Source organism: Macaca fascicularis, chromosome 3 (assembly GCF_037993035.2).
Source record: "Macaca fascicularis isolate 582-1 chromosome 3, T2T-MFA8v1.1".
Classification (NCBI taxonomy): Eukaryota; Metazoa; Chordata; class Mammalia; order Primates; family Cercopithecidae; genus Macaca; species Macaca fascicularis.
This window is the reverse complement of record NC_088377.1, coordinates 148,831,973-148,852,519: the sequence shown is the minus strand read 5'-3', so window position 1 is coordinate 148,852,519 and position 20,547 is coordinate 148,831,973. Positions and strand designations below refer to the sequence as shown.

The following is a 20,547-nucleotide window of genomic DNA, read 5'->3' as shown; positions in this document are numbered from 1 at the left end:
ACATGCTATATCATTCTATTTATTTAGGACTTTTACATTTTCTCTTATAAATGCTTTATAGTTTTTAGCATGCAGTTCTAACAAATCTTTTATTAAATTTATCACTGTTTTATGTATTTTGATGCTATTCTATATGTTATTTTTTCATTTTACTTTATAATTGTTGATTTTTAAAACAGAGAAATGCAATTGATACTTGTATTTTGATTTTGTGTCCTTTGACTTTGCCAATCTTACTTATTAGTTCTAGTAGTTATTGGTGATTTCTTACAAATATGAAAGTCTCAGTTTTTGGAATAAAAGAAAGCAAATGTAAAACTCACTTATGGAAGCCCTTTGAAACCCTGATGTCTAAGTTGGGTAAAGAGGTGCCTTCTGATGGTAATCATTACTGGGAGGTGGGGGTGTAGAAGAAGTCCTGTTTTAACTTTGTTTGGACTCAGTTTACTGGGAAGGACTCAGTTTACTGTACTTAAACAATCACGGTTTTCTGTTCACTGAGCTTCCAAAAAAATCAATGGGAAGTTTTTCTTAAACATTCTCATCTCCTTTCTCTCAAAGAGTCCTGTAATTATGGAGAGGGTCTCATCTTACAGTGTGACAGAGGGGACCCATATTTATACCTTTAATTATACCTCCCTCTGATCTCTCTTTCCATACTTATCCTTTAAGATACTAGACAATGAAATAGATCTTCTTTTACTGACCAACCTAACCTGCAACTACAACCAGTTTTAGACTTGGACAACCAGAAAGACACACTTGATATGCATCATGACCTCGGCTAGTTGGGGTTTCCTTGTGCTGATTACTCAATCTTGAGATCTCTTAGTGTTGCTAATGTTTAGATAAAAATTCAGTCGAACAAAACAAGATTATATTTCCTACCATTCACACTAAGAGGGGAACCAGGAGCATTGCTAGTTTTCTTTGGATATTTGAATCATCTATGGCATTTTGCATGGAAAAGATATTCCTAAAGAAAAATTGTTATTGCAAAGTTTTATGTAAACATATATAAATCCCTGTTGTTGCTATTAAGCCATAGCTCACATAATCTAACCTTTAGTTATACACTTTAAAAATATTTAAAATAGTATAAGTAATTATTCCAGCATAAGGTAGGTAAAATCAACATCTGTCTTCTATTTATATCACAAAACTTCACAGAGGCACCAATTTTTCAGTGTTGACACAATTTTTTGTCTTGTCTATGCTATCCTACCACCTCATTCTCCTTATCTCATTTGTCTAACCCTAAGCTTGCCTGCGTGGATCTTTTCCAACATGTCACACTCTACAACATCAGAGTGTTCACTCTTTTCTGAAAAATTATGCTTTTTGGTTTTTTGTATGTTTGTTTGTTTGTTTGTTTGTTTTTGAAATGGAGTCTCACTGTGTTGCCCAGGCCAAAGTCCAGTGACTATTCACAGGCACAGTCATTGCACACTGCAGCCTTGAACTCCGGGCCTCAGGTGACCGTCCTGACATGGCCTCCTGAGTAGCTGGGCCTACGGAAGCACCACCATGTCCAGCAGGTGATGTTTTTTGAAAATGGAGAAAACCAGTTTCTTATCACTCAGCATAATAAATTAGGGATTAGTTGTGTTGGATCCAAAATCACGTAAATTTTGAAAAGAAAGAAAAAAGGTCATTTAATTGACGTTTACTTCCATACGTGAAAAGGTAACTGCTACCTTAGATGTCCTTCCGTTATAAACTAGAATAGTAAGTAAAATTTACGAAACACCTGTTTTCAGACATTGGGCAACAGACAATATAGAACTGTGATCCCAGATAAAGCAAAACAAATTGAACGCTAAAATCACCCCAACTTTCTACCTGGCAATTTCCAGACAGCTGCACACACGCAAAAAATGGGAATCAATATATAGTTTACCATTCTTACTAAGTTGAGTCCAGAACTCTTTAAAGGATTACAACAAAATCTGTCACTTAACAGTGTAATATCACATATTCAGCCTCCAATTAAAATGAGTGGACATGAGAAGAAGCAGGAAAATGACCATAACCAGTAGAAACAGAGAAGCTGAAGAATCAGTAGTATAAGCAGAGTAGGAATTTTAAAACACTTCTTATAGTTGTTATAAATGTGCTCAAATATTTTAAAAATAGCATAAACATAATTAGAGAAATGGACAATATAAAGAAGAAACAAATGGAACCTCCACATATGAGAAATACAGTATCTGAAATTATTTCACCAGATAGGACTACATGCAGATTTAAGCCTGAGGAGAAAAAAAAAAATCAGTGAGGCTAGAAGATATAGCCATAGACATAATTCAAAATAAAGGACCAAGATTTACAAACAAACTTTAAAAAGTATTAGAGTCTTAGGACCCATGGGACACATCAAGCAGTCTAACATATGTGTAATTGGAGTTTCAGAGCCAAGAGAGGAAGGGAAAAAGAAAAAAGTTAGAAAAAAATAGTTGAAAATATCTAAAACATTTTTGTTATGGACTAAATGTTTATGTGCCCCTTCTTCCGATTCATACACTGAAGTCCTAAACCCCAGCGTAACTGTATATGGAGATAGGGCCTTTATGGAAGTAATTAAGGTTAAATGAGGTCACAAGGGTGGGCCCTGATCTTATAGGATTACTGTCCTTATAAGAAGTGATGCCAGAGAGCTTACTCACTCTCTCTTTACACAGGCACAAGGAAAGGTCATGAGAGCACTTAGCAAGAGGGAGGCCATCAGCAAGCCAGGAAGAGAAACTCAGCCCTACCAGAACCTTTATCTTAGACTTGTATGTAGCCTCCAGAACTGTGAGAAATAAATTTTTGCTGTTTAAGCCAAAACAACAAAAACAAAAAAATCATTTATGGCTGTAGTTGTAATGCATCTGTTGTAACATATTAATTTAAAATGTGCTTTATCACTCTAAAAAGTTTTTTAAAACCTTGGGGTGGCTATCATTTTGTTTTCTTTCTTTAAATGAGTACATTTAATTTGTACTTTGAATATTTCTTCTTTCAATATGACAGGAATCTACAAAGAAAAAAGCCATTAGCGGACAGGCGCTGTGGCTCATGCCTGTAATCCTAGCACTTTGGGAGGCCAAGGTGGGCAGATCACAAGGTCAGGAGATTGAGACCATCCTGACCAACGTGGTGAAACCCCGTCTTTACTAAATTACAAAAAATTAGCTGTGTGTGGTGGCGCACGCCTGTAGTCCCAGCTGCTTGGGAGGCTGAGACAGGGGAATCACTTGAACCTAGGAGGCAGAGGTTGCAGTGAGCCGAGATGGCCCCACTGCACTCCAGCCTAGCGACAGAGCGAGACTCTGTCTCAAAAAAAAGTGAAAAAAGCCATTAGCATACTTGAAAAATTTCAAGTCTTTAACCATTGTATCTTCCAATATTGTTTATTATTTATTGTTTTAGTACATTTTTAGTAGAAATTGTAGAAGGTAAACTAAGGAAATCACAGAAAGAATAAGTAAGTTGAACTCTACAGAATAAGACTGAGATGGAAATGCCCTCATCCGCTCATTCTAACATCTATGTCAATTCTGGGTTCTTGTTTGGTTGAATTTTCTTTCCATCAGATGTGATATTTTTCTACTTATTTGCATGTCTAATAATTTTTATTGGATATTAGACCTTATGAACTTAACCTTGTTTGGGGCTGATTAATTTTGTCATCTCTAATACTGATACTATCAGATTACTTAAAAACAGTTTGATCCTTTTGAGTCTTGCTTTAAGGTTTATTAGCGAATTCGAAGCAGTAATAATCTGCTATTTATTTCCCAGTTATAAGGCAGCACTCTTCTTAATACCCTCAAATTAATACCCTGTGAATTATGAGGTTTTCCAGCCTGGCTTTAGAGAATAGGGACTATTCTCAATCTTATGTGAATGTAACAGGATGTTCCCTCTAAACCTTTTTCATAGTTTTTCCCCAAACTCTGGAAGTTTAATGCTGATCAGTGCTTTGCTGAATACTCAAGATAAACCCTTTGCACATCTCTGGAATTCTCTGTCTGTGCACCTCTGTTCTCTCTGGTATTCTGTTCTGTGAACTCTAGTTGCTTCTGTTTGGCTGTTCTGGAAGGGAGGGAATAGAAAGAAGGGTATTTTCCCCCTTTCCGTGCCATGACCTAGAAAGTCCTTTAAGGTAATGAGCTGGGAAACTCACAGGGTTCATCTCATTTGTTTCCTGACTCTGAGGAATCACTGTCCTATGTTGCGTGTTAAATGTCTTGAAAGCTGTCATTTCATGTATTGTGTCTGTTTTTTGTTGTTTCAGACAGGGTGATAAATCTGGTCCCTATTGTATCATGGTGACCATAAGCAAAAGTTCTTCATTAAAACTTCAGTGAGAAACTTTTGCTTATGGTCATGATGATTTAAATAGTGATTAAAATATTTAATGATTCAAATTTAAATAATTATTAAAAGTATATTTCAGAATATTATATGGGAATGTGTGTGTACATTTATTTAGTGATGCTGTCATTTACTTGTCAGTGATCATCTGCCTTTTTTTTTTTTTCCTTCTGGGACGGAGTCTCACTGTGTCACCCAGGTTGGAGTGAGTGCAGTGGGGCGATCTCCACTCACTGCAAACTCCGTCTCCTGGGTTTCACGCCATTCTCCTGCCTCAGCCTCCTGAGTAGCTGGGACTACAGGCTCCTGCCACCATGCCCGGCTAATTTTTTTTTTTTTGTATTTTTAGTAGAGACGGGGTTTCACCATGTTAGCCAGGATGGTCTCGATCTCCTGACCTCGTGATCTGCCCGCCTCGGCCTCCCAAAGTGCCAGGATTACAGGTGTGAGCCACCACGCCCAGCCTGCTTTTCTTTTCTTAACCATTACAAACCTTCAGTATTCTCCACATATCTTCCTTTTTCCCATTCTGCTCACCCTCCATAACCAACCGTATCTCTTGGGTCATTAGGACAATTAATGTCATTAAGAATATTTTTCCTGTACCTTGCTTCCAAATAAGAGCCTTATGTCCTCCCTTTGAGCCTCAGAAGATAACTTACTTCTTCAAGGCCACCCATTTACTGGTGCCCATACCTACTTTGTTTGTTTCTCTCTCCTAGCATCATCATTTATACTTCTTTTTCTGTGTTGGATTTCTACTTCTCTTTTAATTTCCTTTCCTCAGCTATAAGCCTATTCAAGTTGCTCCCATGTAATAAAAACTAAAACAAAACTGGAAAGTTCCTCTTTAGTTGCTATTTACTCTCTTTTTATGTAAATGTCTCCAAAGAGTAGTTTGCACTTTTTGATCTTCATTTTCATACTGTTGATTTCTCAACTAGGTGTAATCTGGCTGTCTTCCATCATTCTGTTGAAATTGTTCTCATTAAGGGAAGCAATGACCTACTTTTTAATTGCCAGTATATGTTTTCAGTTCTTATCTTATGGGACCTATCTGTCTTGTATAGTGAAAGAAGCTAATGAGAGGAAACATATAATATGTAGACAGAAAATCCCATTAATATTTCACCTTCAGAATAGCCTGCTACTTCTAATACTTACTTTAATTCTAATAATTACTTTAATAGCTTCCTTTGGGAGAACTCCAAAGTAAGTTGTTTATAAAGTACCTTCAATTTTTATAGCACGTACAGTCCCTGAAGTGTACTGTAGTACTTCTTAGAATTATAGACAGGCAATATTAAGGAAGTGCAACCATCTGCAGAGTTGAAGATTACACACAATGTAACAGATTGTTAAAGTAAGTAATATTTTGGCAAAGTATATCTAAAGGGAAATGTTCCTAGTTAGGAACATGTTCTTTCTGATTATACATGTTCATGCTTAGTTTTAAAAAAAGTTCTATTAGAAGGTATAATCCAAGAGTTTGACAGTAAATTTACTTCTTTTTGGAAGTATGCTTGAAAAATCTAGCAAGTACATCTCTTTTTACATGTCTAAAACCCCTAGTGCAATGTTAGTTTCTCAAAACTCTTAAGCTACTCAAAGAAGTTGTTCATACAATTTAGAGAGCTAACATGGTTATATATCTGTAATACCTGGCTTCCCAAACCAAGAATGAATAAGAGATACATTGAGATATATGTGTTTTCAGATTTTAAAAGTTTTAAGTCTTGAATTACTTTATACTAAAGCTCATTATATTTACCTTTTTAAAACATATAGTGATAAAGAGTTGAATCTTAACAAGAATTAGGGAGATAAACTACATGTTCTTTAAAAAAAAAAAAAAGGTTGAATGGTATGCAAAAAAATGGAGATCATATTGTGAATATTTCTTGGCTACCTTAATATTTATAAGTTAATTATTATTAATGTTTATAAGTTAGGGAGATAGACCTAATATACTCATTTAAAGTACTTTTTAGAATTTGATCCTTGCAATGGAAACATTTTGTTACATAGTTCTAATGAGCCTATAAAGCACCATCCTAACACCATGTAACACAAAAAGAAAACTTGCAATTTGTGTTAAGGGCATGAGACAAGAGGAATCTTTTAAGAAAGTACTAAAAGTTTATATACCTTGGAAGAAAGTAAATCTAGCTATCAAGTAAGTGTTTTGATATTCTATTTGGCAGAACAAATTTGATCATGTCATTTTCTGATTAAAATCCTGCATTGGCTTCCATTAATCTTTTTAAAAAGTATTAAGCCATAATACTCATTAAGAAAAAGTGTGCATATCATAATTTCACACCTAGATGAGTTTTTCAATTTTTAAAATATCTGTGTAACTAAGGTTAAGTACAGCATCAAGATTAAGAAACGGTATTATTATCTATAGTCCAGATGTTCCCCTCATGTCCCCTTCTAGTTTCTACCAGCCCCTCTCAACAAGAGTAACCACTAATTTCTAATGGAATTTAAAAAAATTGTTATTTTTCTTTTATACAGATAAAATCATCTAGTTTGTACTCTTGTGTCTCCTGACTTCTCAAAATGTTTCTAAAAGTCCCCCATATTGTTGCATGTACTTGTAAGTCATTCTCAAAATGGTAAAATATTCCATCCTGTGAATATACCATAATATATTTATCTCTCATATTATTGAAGAGCATTTGGGTGATTTCTCATTTTGTGCTACTTTAAATAGTGGTACCATGACAATTCTGTGCAATTTTGGGAATTAACTCAAAAATTGAAAATTGATAGGCAGAATAATAGTCCTTCCAAAGAGTTCCATGGCCTAATCTCCAGAATCTGTGACTATGTTACGTTCATAGCAAAAGGGATTTTGTGGATGTGAGTTAAGGATCTTAAGGTAGAGAGATTATCAAGATAATCTCTGATCATTTGAGTGGATCCAATGTAATCATATAGTCTTTTTAAGAGTAAGAGGTAGGCAGGAGTTAGAGGAGGAGATATGATAATGGAAACAGAGGTAGGAGTAGTATAATTGCTTGAAGAGAGGGCCACAAACCAAGGAATGCAGGCAAGTAGAAAAGACAGGGACAAAATTCCCCCTAGAACCTCCAGAAAGAACATGACTATACTGCTGACACATTTGATTTTGGCTCAGTGAGACCAATCTCAGACTTCTGACCTCCACAAGATAATACATATTAGTTGTTTTCTCAGCTTTAGTAGGTACTGTCAGAGAGTTTTCCAGCGTGGTTGTACTCATTTAAACTCCCCTTGGCAGTATATGAGAGTTCTAATTTTTCCGCATTCTTGTTAATGCTCGGTATTCTCTTCCTCTGGCATTCCAGTTGTGTATATAGATGCTGATTATTTCAGTTCACTCTAGGATTGGGTTGGTGTGGGGCACGTGCAGTTTTAATAAACAGTTTGCCTTTGATTCTCCTCTTTTACTTTGACATGCTTCTCCCAGGCTTTTAATTGAGAAGTTGGAGAGTCTTTGTCCTGATATACTGAGACTGATCTAGCTCTGCTGTCCAAAGGTTCACAGACTTCCTGCCTCAAGAAACTTTAGACCTACTGAATGTCTTCAAGATAAGACCTTGCTTGTGTTTGTGGCATGTCCTTTGCCCACAGTTGGTCTTTTGTTTCTTAAGCCTCACAAATAGGAAGAAACTTCTCCACTTTTTGAAGATTTATGCTTAATTCCCTGGCTTCCCTCACAATCGCAGAACTCAGCAAATGTTCCATGGGAAATCCAGTTTGAGATTCCTTAAGTTGCTAATTTTTCACTCCTGTCCTGTGAACCCCTAAAAGCTTTGTTAGTTTTTCCTTTCTTCCGCTGAGGTCCTCTGCTTCTGCCAAGCATGAATTTTTTAGAATATATAAGACTTCTTTAATTGTTACAAGAAGGGAACTGGTCTGCCTCCACTCTTCTTCCATTACTCTCAAAATGCAATTCAAATATAACTCTTCTGGTCCCTTCCTATTTCCTCAGCACTCATTATTTTCTTTCTACTTTTTTTTTTTTTTTTTTTTTTTTACACTACAATAGTTAATTTTATTTGTTCAAGAGCTCATATTGCAAGCATTAAACCAAGCATAGGCTTTGATTCTATGAGCCCAAATTCACATATTGAAGAAGATCAAAGCAAACTGCGATCCATGTACACAGATGAAAACTAAAGGCTCAGAGTTAATAACATTGTAGTTTTAAAATTTCTATAGCCTAGAGCCCAGTAGTCACAGGTCTTTTAGGTCCTTCTGGATGTCCCACAGGGTATCCGCACTTTTCTTGAGCTGAGCAACTTCATCATCCTTTAGCTTCTGGTTGATAACGCTGGTTAATCCTCGAGCATTGAGGATACATGGAAGGCTCAGGAAGACTTCATTCTCGATGCCATACATCCCCTTTACCATTGTTGACACGGGATGAATCCTGGATAGATTTTTCAACATGGATTCAATAAGATCAGCCACACTTAATCCAATAGCCCAGTTGGTATATCCTTTTAGCTTGATGACTTCATAGGCACTTTCAACCACCATCTTATGCACTTCCTTCCAATTTTCACTATCATTGTCCGTTCCCATTTCTGGATTCAATTCTTGGAGAGAAACACCTGCCACATTCACGCCACTCCACACAGCCACACTTGAGTCGCCATGTTCCCCCAAAATCCATCCATGGCAGCTGCTGGGATGAATGCCAAGTTTTTCAGCCATAAGGTAGCGAAATCTAGCAGAATCCAGATTACATCCACTTCCAATCACGCGGTGTTTGGGTAATCCACTTAGTTTCCAGGTAACATATGTAAGAATGTCCACTGGGTTGGAAACCACAATTATGATGCAATCAGGACTGTACTTGACAATCTGAGGAATAATGAATTTGAAGACATTAACATTTCTCTGCACCAGATTGAGCCGACTCTCCCCTTCTTGCTGACGGACTCCTGCAGTTACCACTACAATCTTGGAATTGGCAGTCACAGAATAATCTTTATCTGCCACAATTTTAGGCGTCTGAAGAAATAAGCTCCCATGCTGCAGATCCATCATTTCTCCTTTAAGCTTATCTTCCAAAACATCCACAAGAGCAAGTTCATCAGCCAGAGACTTTCCCAGAATGCTGATAGCACATGCCATACCAACTTGTCCAACACCCACTACAGTGATCTTATTGTTTGGGACTGTTGCCTCTTCCGCAACTGGTGCAATGAGTTTTTCCTTAAGAGTTGCCATTTTACACAGGAGGGAGAAGGCGCTGGAGACCTCAGTAACAGCAGTGCGGAGAACACCTCTACTTCTTTATCTGTGTACTTAAGCCTGAATTCTTGAATCACCCTCTTTCTCCTCAGCATTTACAAATACCTGAAACACATGTCTATATCCTCGCCATCATCTCTGTAACTCATACTTGTCTTTTCAGTCTCAGGGTAGAAATAAAGTGTTCCCTGATGCCTCTTTTCCCATGCACACCCAAACACGAGTAAGACCTCCTCTGTCAGTTCCCACAGAATTCTTAATGTACCCAATTTCAGCACTTAGCCCACTGCGTTATAATGTCTCACCTACTAGCTTATCTGTGTCTCCCACTGGGCTCTGCAAAAAGCTTCTGCCTACCTCTGTTCCATGCTATAGTCCTATCAGAGAACACAATGCTCATAAATAACAGACATTCTGTTGAGATGGATCCCTAAAGTGTTAAATATTTAAAGTCTTTATTAATTTGAAGGAACTCTGAAGAGAAAACAAACTGTAAAAATCAAAATAATCTTTATTTTTAAAAACGGACTTATAAGCTAAAGGAGACCCTAATATGAAATACTTTTAGAAAACAAACAGTATGTATACATGATAAATAGGGACATGAAAAGATGGTTGCAAGAGCATTAGTGGTGATTATTATAGGATGGGACGCTAGGATGGGTTCACAGAAAAAAGAAAGCCCCAGTTTACTCTGTATATCAGGGTAAATTCCAAGTGGATCAAACAATTACATATGAAATATGAAACCATTCAAGCCCAGAATAAGCTAGGAATGGGAGAAAATTTTTCTGATTCAATATCCAGAAGCAATGATGAAAACCTCAGTGATTTGATTACGTTAAAAATTTTTTTGCATGGAAAAAAAACCTTGAGCAAAATGAAAGGAAAAAATAACAAAATAGAAAAAAAATTTTAATTAACACTAAAGGTAAGGCGTTAGTATCTCTATTATATAAAAAGCTTCTAAAATGGGAATTAAAAAGCCAAAAACTCTATAGGAAAAAAAAATGTAAATACTCTTAAGTATATGTAAAAGATGCTCTATATCACCTATAAATAGAGAAATGCAGAATGTACAGAGAGACATTATTTCTCATCTATCAAATCAGAAAAAATCAAAAAGTTTGATAACATACTCTATTGGCAAGCCCGTGGGGAAAAGTCAGTCTCACACATTATTAATTAGCATACAAACCTTATGGAGGGGCGTTTGTGAGTTCTTAACAAAATTATATAAGCAGCTACTCATTTACCCAGAAATTCTACTTTTAAGGATCGATCCCTTAGATGCAGTGGCGAAAATTTAAAGAGACATTCACTGGGCTATTTGTTGCATGATTATGTGGAATACCAAAAATTGCAAACAACCCAAATGTTCATTACTGTGGCATTAGTTAAACAAACTATGCTGAATTCATGGAATGGAATGTTGAATCCATAGAATTGTATAGAATGGAATGGATTTTTTTTTTTTTTACGTATTTGCTGAAAACTTTTATTGTTGCCAGGTGAGATTAATGAAATATAGAGCATCTTTGTTGAAGATGAACTGAGGGGAATACCACCTCTTTCCGTTGCTGACAGGCCTTTGTTATCCAGCTGTCTCAGTCCTGGGTGGGTGTCCTGGGTGCACGCCCTTGCCTCTTCTCTGGGGATGTCTTAGTGTTAGCACCTGCTCCCTAATGTCGAGCTTTTCTGTATATTTTGAAGCTGCTTCATTTTTGTTTTTTGTCTTTGAGGAGTTTTCAGTTTTTAAGAAACTGTCCTCTAACTGATTTAGAAATTTGTCCAAATTGGTTTCTCCAACGAATGAACAAGAACATTGTCCATATGTTCTTTATCATTTCTTCTTCCTTCAAGGGTGTCCATAGCATCTGCCATTAGCGACTGCAGCACTAATTTTTTTTTTTTCATTATGTGAATTCACCAACAAGTTGTATAGAATACTTGTGTTTACATTGTTTTTACAGAACTAGCAGAATAAAACTGATCTATTTTTTTTTAAATGCAAGCCATTGCTTCTCTAATTTATCTGACAAAGTGGGCAGCTTAAATTCTGTGAAACATCTTTATAAAGTTTATGAGCTTTTTATTCTACTTCTGGTGAGCCGTGGTTGTTGCTGTTCATGAAGCAGCATTGTGTGATTGGTATATCAATATGCTTCTACAATGAGCTTTTTCTTTGTTCGAGTTGGATTGTCTGGGGAAACATCCCAAGTCTAGCTGGTATCAGTGGGGAAGTTAATCACATGATAATAACTATAGCTTGGGAGAGTAGCACATGCAGCTATAAAAAGAAATGAGGGGAAAAAAAGGAATGAGGAATATCTTTACGTACCTTGATGACTATGGAGAGGTCATCAAGATTGTTAAGTTAAAAATCAGTGGATAAATATGTGTATAGTGCACTTTTGTTTACCTAAGAAAGAGGTACTCGATGGAGTGTATCCTTGCTTCATTCAGAGAGGTCCTTCCAGGTAAGTATGTAAAATAGCACATCCTATCACTGTCTCTTCTCTGACTTTGCTTTATTTTTCTTCAAGGCACTTAGCACTTCCTGACATTATGTTACATAATAACTTGTTTATTGTACCTCTTCACTAGAGTATAATCTGTATATGGAAAGGAACTTGCTTATTTTGTTTACCATTGCATATCCAGCTTTTACAACAGTACTTGGCATGTAGTAAGTGGTCAGCAGATACTTGTTGAATGGATGAATGCTTAAATCCTTCCAGGTGTATTTGGCACTGTCCAGTATTTGGGCATCTGAAGGTTGGCAGAGTTGTAAGGAGTACTGCCTTTTCTTGGCCCCAGTTGGTTTCCTAGACATGAGGTGTTTGGTCCTTTTATAGGGAGATGCAGGAGAAGCAGCATCATACAGGCTGAGGTTTGGGCACAGCTAGTCAAGACTAAGGCAAGACCTAAGACTGCTCCAATTCTGAGATGAAACATATATTAGAGCTGTCCTGTGAAGCCTTAAACCAGGAATCTAGGGGTAGTAAGAAAATTAAGACAAGACTGATATAACTCCCAAGGGGAAATGATATAACTCCAAACCTAGACCCCCTTTTCATTCTACTTTCAGTTCATTTGTTCATTCAGTAATCGAATGCTAAGTGTTAAATTTAGGTAAAGAAACACAGAGGAAAATAAGTCAAATAATAACCCTGCTTTCATTTAACTCACATTTTAAAGGGGAAGGACAGACAGTCAATACAAACTAGTAACTTCTTACAGCGTTCAGGGCTAGGGAAGAAAGTAAAAGAAGGTAGTGGAATAGAGAAGATGGGAAGAGAGAAATTGAGCACACAGACTATTTATATCCTTGAATCTTCATGTGAATTAGCTCAAGGTTTGGGATGCGTCTCACCCTACACATTTTGGAAGCTGTAGGGGTTCTTACTGCAGTGAATTCAAGAAGACAGAGATAGCAGAATAAAATCAAAGGTGGACTTTCTTAATCAGAGGTTTTTCCCCAGACCTATTATTACTTGGTAGGAGTACAATACATACAATTATCTTCCATATTATAAAATATTGTTTTAATAGTAATTAGGTTGTTTAATGAGTTTAATTTCCACATTTGTGCCTGTGTTGTAATCACTAGTGATTAATTAAAAAAAAAAAACAAGTTTGCACAAGGCAATAATCTGAATAATACATTCCCAGGTAACTGGGAATTAACCTGTAATTTTCCTTCTATAAATGATTTGATTATCAGAATGTACAGTAGGTGTACTGTAAATTTTCTTCAAATAATTAAAATTGTATGGGTAATATGAACACTTTACATATCAAAGAAACTAAAGTAGAACTTACCTTTGGCTGGCTGTGGTAGCTCATGCCTGTAATCCCAGTGCTTTAGGAGACTGAGGTGGGAGGATTCCTTGAGCCTAGGAGTTTGAGACCAGCTTGGCAACATAGGGAGACCCCATCTCTACAAAAATTAAAAAGTAAATAAAATTACCTGGGTATAGTGGTACATATTTATGGTCACAGCTACTTGGGAGGCTGAGGTCGGAAGATTGCTTGAGCCCACGAGGTCAAGGCTACAGTGAGCCGTGACTGTGCTACTGTACTCCAGCCTGGGTGAGAGACCGAGACCTTGTCTCTAAAAACGAAAAACAAGCAAATAAACAAAAACTTAGCTTCAAGATTTAAATATATAATACTGGTTTGTAAGCTTTAAATATAATTGACTTAAGTAACTTACAATTAATCAATCACATTAGCTGAGATAATATAGACAAAGTTTGGCTTAAACCCTCAATAGTAATGTGTTCTTGTATAGATAAGAGTTTTATGAAAGTGATACTGTTCCCTAAAAAAACCCATGTTTGGGTGTGATGGCTCACACCTGTAATCTCAACACTCTGGTGGCCGAGGTGGGAGGATCGTTTGAGCCCAGGAGTTTGAGACCACCCTGGGCAACAAAGTGAGACCTCATCTCTAAGAAGAAAAGAGAAAAAATAAACCAAAAAAACTTCATTCTATTATTTAAGAAATATTTACTTCTGCTATTCCAGGCACTGTGCTAGGTACCAAATGTGCTTTGAAGAAAAGAGGCATTGTCCTTGCCTTTGTGGAGTGAACAGCCATGTAGGAGAAATATACTGCAAACAAATATGTTTAGAAATTGTGATAAATACAAAAAAAAAAGCAAAGAACAGATTGTTGTGAGAGAATTACCGAAGAAATATTTTGATTTTGATTGGGGAAGTTCAAAAACTGAAGGATCTGAGATTTTATCTTTCTTAAAAAGGCTAAACTGCCATAGTTTTATGAATATTGTCCGAAGACATGAGACTCCTGGGTTAGAGAAAAAGAACTTTATTACAACACAGCAAGAATTATGAGCATTAGCATATTGTGTTTTAGTTTCACATGCCTCCAAATATTACAGGGAGATATGACATGGGCCCGTGTGGATGGTACGTGTACAGAGAGATTGCATGGAAGGGAAGGAACTTTGAGCTTGAAGAAACTACCACTTTTGTAGTGAATAGTAAACAAGTCGGCTCTCTGTCTGCGGGATGTTGTTACTGTGTCTCTCAAGATTTCTTGCCAAATACAAGAGCAAACCCAGGGCCTCGCATTATTGGCATGCCCTGAAAGAACTTACAGGGTTACTTGAGGCCCGTGGGGGATTGCTGCTTTATCAGGGAAGAGGGAGGCCAAAGAAGTTTTCTCTGAGATAATTTCTCTTAAATAGCTTTACTGAGGTATAGCTGGCATACAATAAACAACACATCTTGAAAGTATACAATTTGATATGTTTTCACGTATGAGTACACCCCTGAAATCATCACAACAAGCAATCAATGAGCATATTCATCACTCCCAAAAGTTTCCTTGTACAGCTTCGTAATTACTCTCTCCACTATCTCCCTTCCGCATCCCCAGGCAAACACTGATCTGCTTTTTGTTACTCTATGGTAGTTTGTAGCTCCCAGAATTTTGTACAAATTGAATGATTTAGCATATATTATATATTCTTATTTGTTTGGCTTCTTTCACACAGCATGATTTTATTGAGATTCAACTATATTGTAATTTGTTTTTGTTGCTGCATATTATTCCATTGCATGGATATATTAGTTTGCTTATGCATTGGCCTGTTGATGGACATTGAGTTGTTTCCAGTTTTTGCTACTACAAATAAAGATACTGTGAATATTCAGGTACAGTTCCTTATGTAGACATATACTGTTATTTTTTTTTGGATAAATATCTAGAAGCAGAATGATTTAACAATATTTAGGTATATAGTTAACATTTTAATGAAATGCTAAATTCTTTTGCAAAATGAGTATGCAATTTTTAATCTCCATAATTTATATAAGAGTTCTAGTTCATTTATCCTTGCCAATATTTGATATGGTCATTTTTTTTTTTTTTTTTGTAACAGAGTCTCACTGTGTTGCCCAGGCTGGAGTGCAGTGGCACAATCTCGGCTCACTGCAACCTCCGCCTCCTGGGTTCAAGCGATTTTTGTGCCTCAGCCTCCCGAATAGCTGGGATTACAGGTGTGCACCACCACACCCGGCTAATTTTTGTATTTTTAGTGGAGACGGAGTCTCACCATGCTGGCCAGGCTAGTCTCAAATTCCCGACCTCAGATGATCCATCCACCTCAGCCTCCCAAAGTGCTGGGATTGCAGGCACAAGCCACAGTGTTTGGCCATGATATGGTCACTCTTTTTAATTTTAGTCACTTGAACAGTTATATAGTTGTGTCTTGTGGTTTTAATTTACATTTCCCTATTGACTAAAGAGGTTGAGCATTTTTTTTTCATGTGTTTATTTGCCATTCATATACCTTCTTTGATAAAGTTCCCATTTTTGAAGTTAGGCTATTTTCTTATTGAGACTTGAGAGTTCTTTATGTGTTTCAGATACAAGTGCTTCATCAGATATATGTGAAATTGATATTCCCTTTCTGGGGTGTGTCTTTTCATTTTCTTAGCAGTATTTTTTTTGAAGAGCAGACACTTTTAATTTAGATGTCCAGTTTATCAAATTTCTTTTATGGACCATACTTTTGGTTTCATATCATGTCTAACTCAAGGACAGAAAAGTTCCCTCAGATGTTTTCTTTTAGAAGATTTAATCTTTTTTAAGTTAATTTTTGTATAAGGTATAGGGTGTGGGTTAAAGAGGATTTTTTTGCATATAGCTCTTCAGTTGTTACAGTATCATTTGGTGAACTCTACCCTGTGTCCACTAAATTGTGTCTGCACCTTCATCAAAATTCAGTCTCCCAGATATGTGTGGGTCTATTTTTGTACTCTCTATTCTGCACCATTAATCTATGTGTCTGTCTTTACCCCAGTACCAGTGTAATGATTATTATAGTTTTGTATGTCTTGAAATCAGATCATATTAGTACTCCAACGTTGTTGTTTTTCAAAGTTGCCATGACTATTGTGGGTTCTTTGCATTTTCATATGATTTTTGGATCATTTTTTCAATTTCTACTAAAAGAAAGCCTGCATTGATTTTAAATTAGATTGCATTTAATATATAGATTAATTTAGGAATAATTTACATTTAACAATATTGAATCTTTGAACTATGAATGTTATCGCTTTCCATTTATGTAGGTCTTCTTTATCTCAGCATTGTTTTTGCAGTTTTCAGTGTGCACCTATTTCCCCTTTTGTCAGATTATCTAAGTATTTCATTTTTTTTGTGCTATTCCAAATTGTATTCTTTTAAAATTTCAACTTCTGATTGTTCATTGCTAGTATATAGACATACAACTGAATTTTGCACATTAATCTTATATCCTGCAACTTTGCTAAATTCAGTTATTATGTTAACTCTAGTAGCTTTTCTCACAGATTCCGTCAGATTTTCCATATAGATACTTGTATGTTGTCTGTCTAAAAAGACTGCGTGCCTTTCCAATCTGAATGTCTTATTTACTTATTTACTTAGGCCTCTGTACACTGGCCAGAACCTCTAGGATATGTTGATTAGAAGTGGTGAAAGCTAACATTGTTGTCTTCTTGCTGATTTCTGAGCAAAAGTATTACTTATTCTCTTAAGTATTATATTAACTGTAGTTTTTCATAGATGCCTTTTATTAGTTTAAGGATGTGTTCCTTTCTGTTCCTAGTTGACTGAGAGTTTTATTAGGAGTGAATGTTAGATTTTTTTTTCAAATGCTTTTTCTTCATCTATTGAAAAGAGCATACGCTTTTTCTTTTTAGTTTGTTAAAAGATGAATCATCACATTGATTGATTTTAAAACATTAAGCAGACCAGGTATGTTGGGTCATGTCTGTAATCCCAACACTTTGGGAGGCCAAGACAGGAAGACTGTTTGAGCCTAGGAGTTAAAGAACAGCCTGGGCAATATAGTGGGACCCCATTTATTTAGATAGATAGATAGATAGATAGATAGATAGATAGATAGATAATTAGATAGATAGATAGATAGATAGATGTTATTATATATATGTAATTCCAGGTGTGTGTGTATATATATCTATGTATATGTATGCCAACTATGAATTTCTGATATAGATCTCCTTGGTCATGATGTATTATTCTTTTTATATATTGTTTGACTAGATTTGATGAAATTTTGGTTATAATTCTTACATCTATCTTCATAAGGAATATTGTGTAGTTTTTATTTTTCTTTTAATATCTGGTTTTTATGTCAGGGCAGTGCTTGCCTCAGAATGAATTGGGAATTGGTATAGAATTGCTTTTATTTGTTTCTTAAACTGCTTGATAAAATTCACCACTAAAGTCATCTAAGCCTGAAGTTTTTCTTTGTGGAAAGATTTTTAACTAAAAGAATCAACAAGTATAGCGTTATTCAGTCTATCTATTGCTTCTTGAGTGAGCTTTGTTAGTTTGTATCTTTCAAGGAATTTGTATGTTTCATGAAAGTTTTCAAATTTATTCACATAAAGTTGTTCATAATTCCTTTATTACCCTTTTAGTATCTGCAGAATATTTTGTAACATATAATGAGATCACCTCTGTTATTCTTAGTATGGATTATTTGTTTCTACTCTTTTTTCCTAATCCATCTGGCTAGAAGTTTGTCAATTTTACTTATCTTTTCAGAGAACCAGTTTTTAGTTTCAGTGTTTCTTGTTTTCATTTTCTGGTTCATTATATCTGTTCAGAGCTTTATTATTTTATTTCTTCTGTTTACTTTGGTTTTTATTTGCCCTTCTTTTTCCATGTTCTTAAAATGGAAGTTTAGGTAATTGATTTGAAACTTTTCTTCTTTTCAAATGTAAGTATTTGCATAAATTTCCCCCAAGTAGTCCCTTGTTGATATCCCACAAATTTTGATGTGTTGTGTTATAATTTTCATTCAGTTCAAAATACTTCTAATTTCCCTTTTGATTTCTTTTTTGATCTATGGGTTATTTAGAAGCATTTTGTAGTTTCAAATATTTGAGGATTCTTTTCAGGTATCTTTTTGTTACTAATTTCTAATCTAAAACTATTTTGGTTAGAGAACAAGCTTTGTATGGTTTGAAGCCTTTTCGATGTATTGAGACCTGTTTAATGGAACCAAATATTGTTGATCTTGGTACATACTCCATGTGCACTTGAAAAGAATGTGTATTTGCTGTTTTGCATGACGTATTGTATGAATGTAAATTAAGTCAATTAGGTTTTAGCGCTGTCGAGTTTTCTGTCCCGATTTTCTGTGTACTTATTTTCTTGATTCTTGAAAAAGGAATTGAAATCTTCAACTACAATTGTGGGTTTTTCTATTTTTATATAGATTGTGTTTCAAAATATATGGCCTGCATATCAAGTGCAGTGAGTCAAAGTGGAAAATTATTATTATTAGCATTACTATAAAAGACCTCATTAGAACACATCTTTGGTTTGCCTTATAGTATGGGTTATTTGGAACAATATCTTCATATGCAGAAGAAACATTTATTTACCACATTTTATTTTCATTTATCTAATTCATGTTCTTGTTTTGCTTGGCAGCTTCTATGTTTTTGAAGCAGGCATTTGAAGGAGAATACCCCAAATTATTACGTCTTTATAACGACTTATGGAAGCGTCTTCAACAATACAGTCAGAATATCCAAGGAAATTTTAATGCAAGTGGAACTACAGACCTCTATGTTGACCTACAACACATGGAAGATGATGCACAAGATATATTCATACCAAAAATGCCAGATTATGAGTATGTTTCTTTAATTTGACCTGTAGTTGGCATCTTAATTTTATATTTATTTTAAATTTTATCTTTTATTTTTATTTTAAATTATAAATTAAGTATACACAAAGTCTCTAAATATTTGTAATGTATTTGTATACCTTAAAAGACTTTGCAAGACTTTTAACTGAAAAAGTCAATTTTCACCCTTAGTTAAACACTTCTGGCTCCTGCCGGAGTCAATTTTAAAGTGTAACACTAAGTAGGATGATGAGAAGCTAGAAGATGATCATGTTGTGGTCACTGTATTTTAATCGATGTTATAATATACCTATAATTACCTCAGACGGTATCATTTATTGATGGACCACTTGCATAAATGTGTCATAAAAGGAACTTTTGGGTGTTCAGAAACGACAGGGGAGATAAATCTTATGCTGGGATAGGTTCTCAATGTGTTAAGAAAAAGTGGAGTGGATCACTAGGTCTGGAGTTCGAGACCAGCTTGATCAACATGGTAAAACCCTGTGTCTACTAAAAATACAAAAATTAGCTAGGCATGGTGGCGCTCGCCTGTAATCCCAGCTATTCGGGAGGCTGAGGCAGGAAAATCCCTTGAACCTGGGAGACGGAGGCAGCAGTGAGCCGAGATCACGCCAATGCACTCCAGCCTGGGTGATGGAACGAGACTCTGTCTCAAAAAAAAAAAAAACAGCAGAGGGTAGTTATCACTTAGGTATTTGTAGGGGATTGGTTCCAGGACCCATTGGGAAGTTCAAGTTTCTTATGTAAAAATGACATAATATTTGCATGTAACCTATGCACATCATCTCTAGGTTACATATAATACCTAATACAATGTAAATGCTATGCATAGAGTTATTACACTATATTGCTTAGAGAATTATAAGAAAAAATGTGAATAAATGTTTCATTATAGCCACAACTATTGTAGACGTAACTAGGTTTTCAATCCATGGTTGGTTTAATCCTTGGATATAGAATTTGCAAAAACGGAGGTCCAACTGTAGAGTCAAAATTACCCCTGAAAATCTCTTAGGTCACCCATGAATATAGTAGTATAGCCATATTTAGGAGCCATATTGGAAACCAATATACAATCTCAGCAAGTTTAGCCTGCCCAGCTTTTCCTCCAAAATCGAAAGAGTATTTTAAACTTTCAATTTGAGCATCAGATCAAGTGATTGGCTTTCACACCTTTCTTTAAACACTAGAATCATATTTATTGTGTCAACGCTAGCTAAAGC

The 20,547-nt window shown here is 35.6% G+C and overlaps 2 protein-coding genes across 6 annotated transcripts in view; one reads left to right on the top strand and one right to left on the bottom strand.

Moving 5' to 3' along the window:
• COG5 (component of oligomeric golgi complex 5) overlaps window positions 1–20,547 on the top strand; it is a 364,064-nt gene that overhangs the window by 250,168 nt on the left and 93,349 nt on the right. For all 5 annotated transcript variants that reach the window (XM_045387484.2, XM_005550486.4, XM_065541066.1 and 2 more), the window contains one exon: window positions 19,102–19,306. In XM_045387484.2, coding sequence (XP_045243419.2) covers window positions 19,102–19,306 — 205 coding nt within the window. The remainder of the gene's footprint in view (window positions 1–19,101; window positions 19,307–20,547) is intronic.
• Window positions 8,463–9,647, bottom strand: LOC102117828 (L-lactate dehydrogenase B chain). Its single transcript, XM_005550484.5, has one exon. It carries the CDS (start codon window positions 9,589–9,591, stop codon window positions 8,590–8,592), a length of 1,002 nt encoding a protein of 333 aa, XP_005550541.2. The 5' UTR covers window positions 9,592–9,647; the 3' UTR covers window positions 8,463–8,589.

Excerpts from the sequence above, each read along its gene's own strand:
- LOC102117828 (XM_005550484.5), bottom strand. The coding sequence starts at position 9,591 with ATGGCAACTCTTAAGGAAAAACTCATTGCACCAGTTGCGGAAGAGGCA.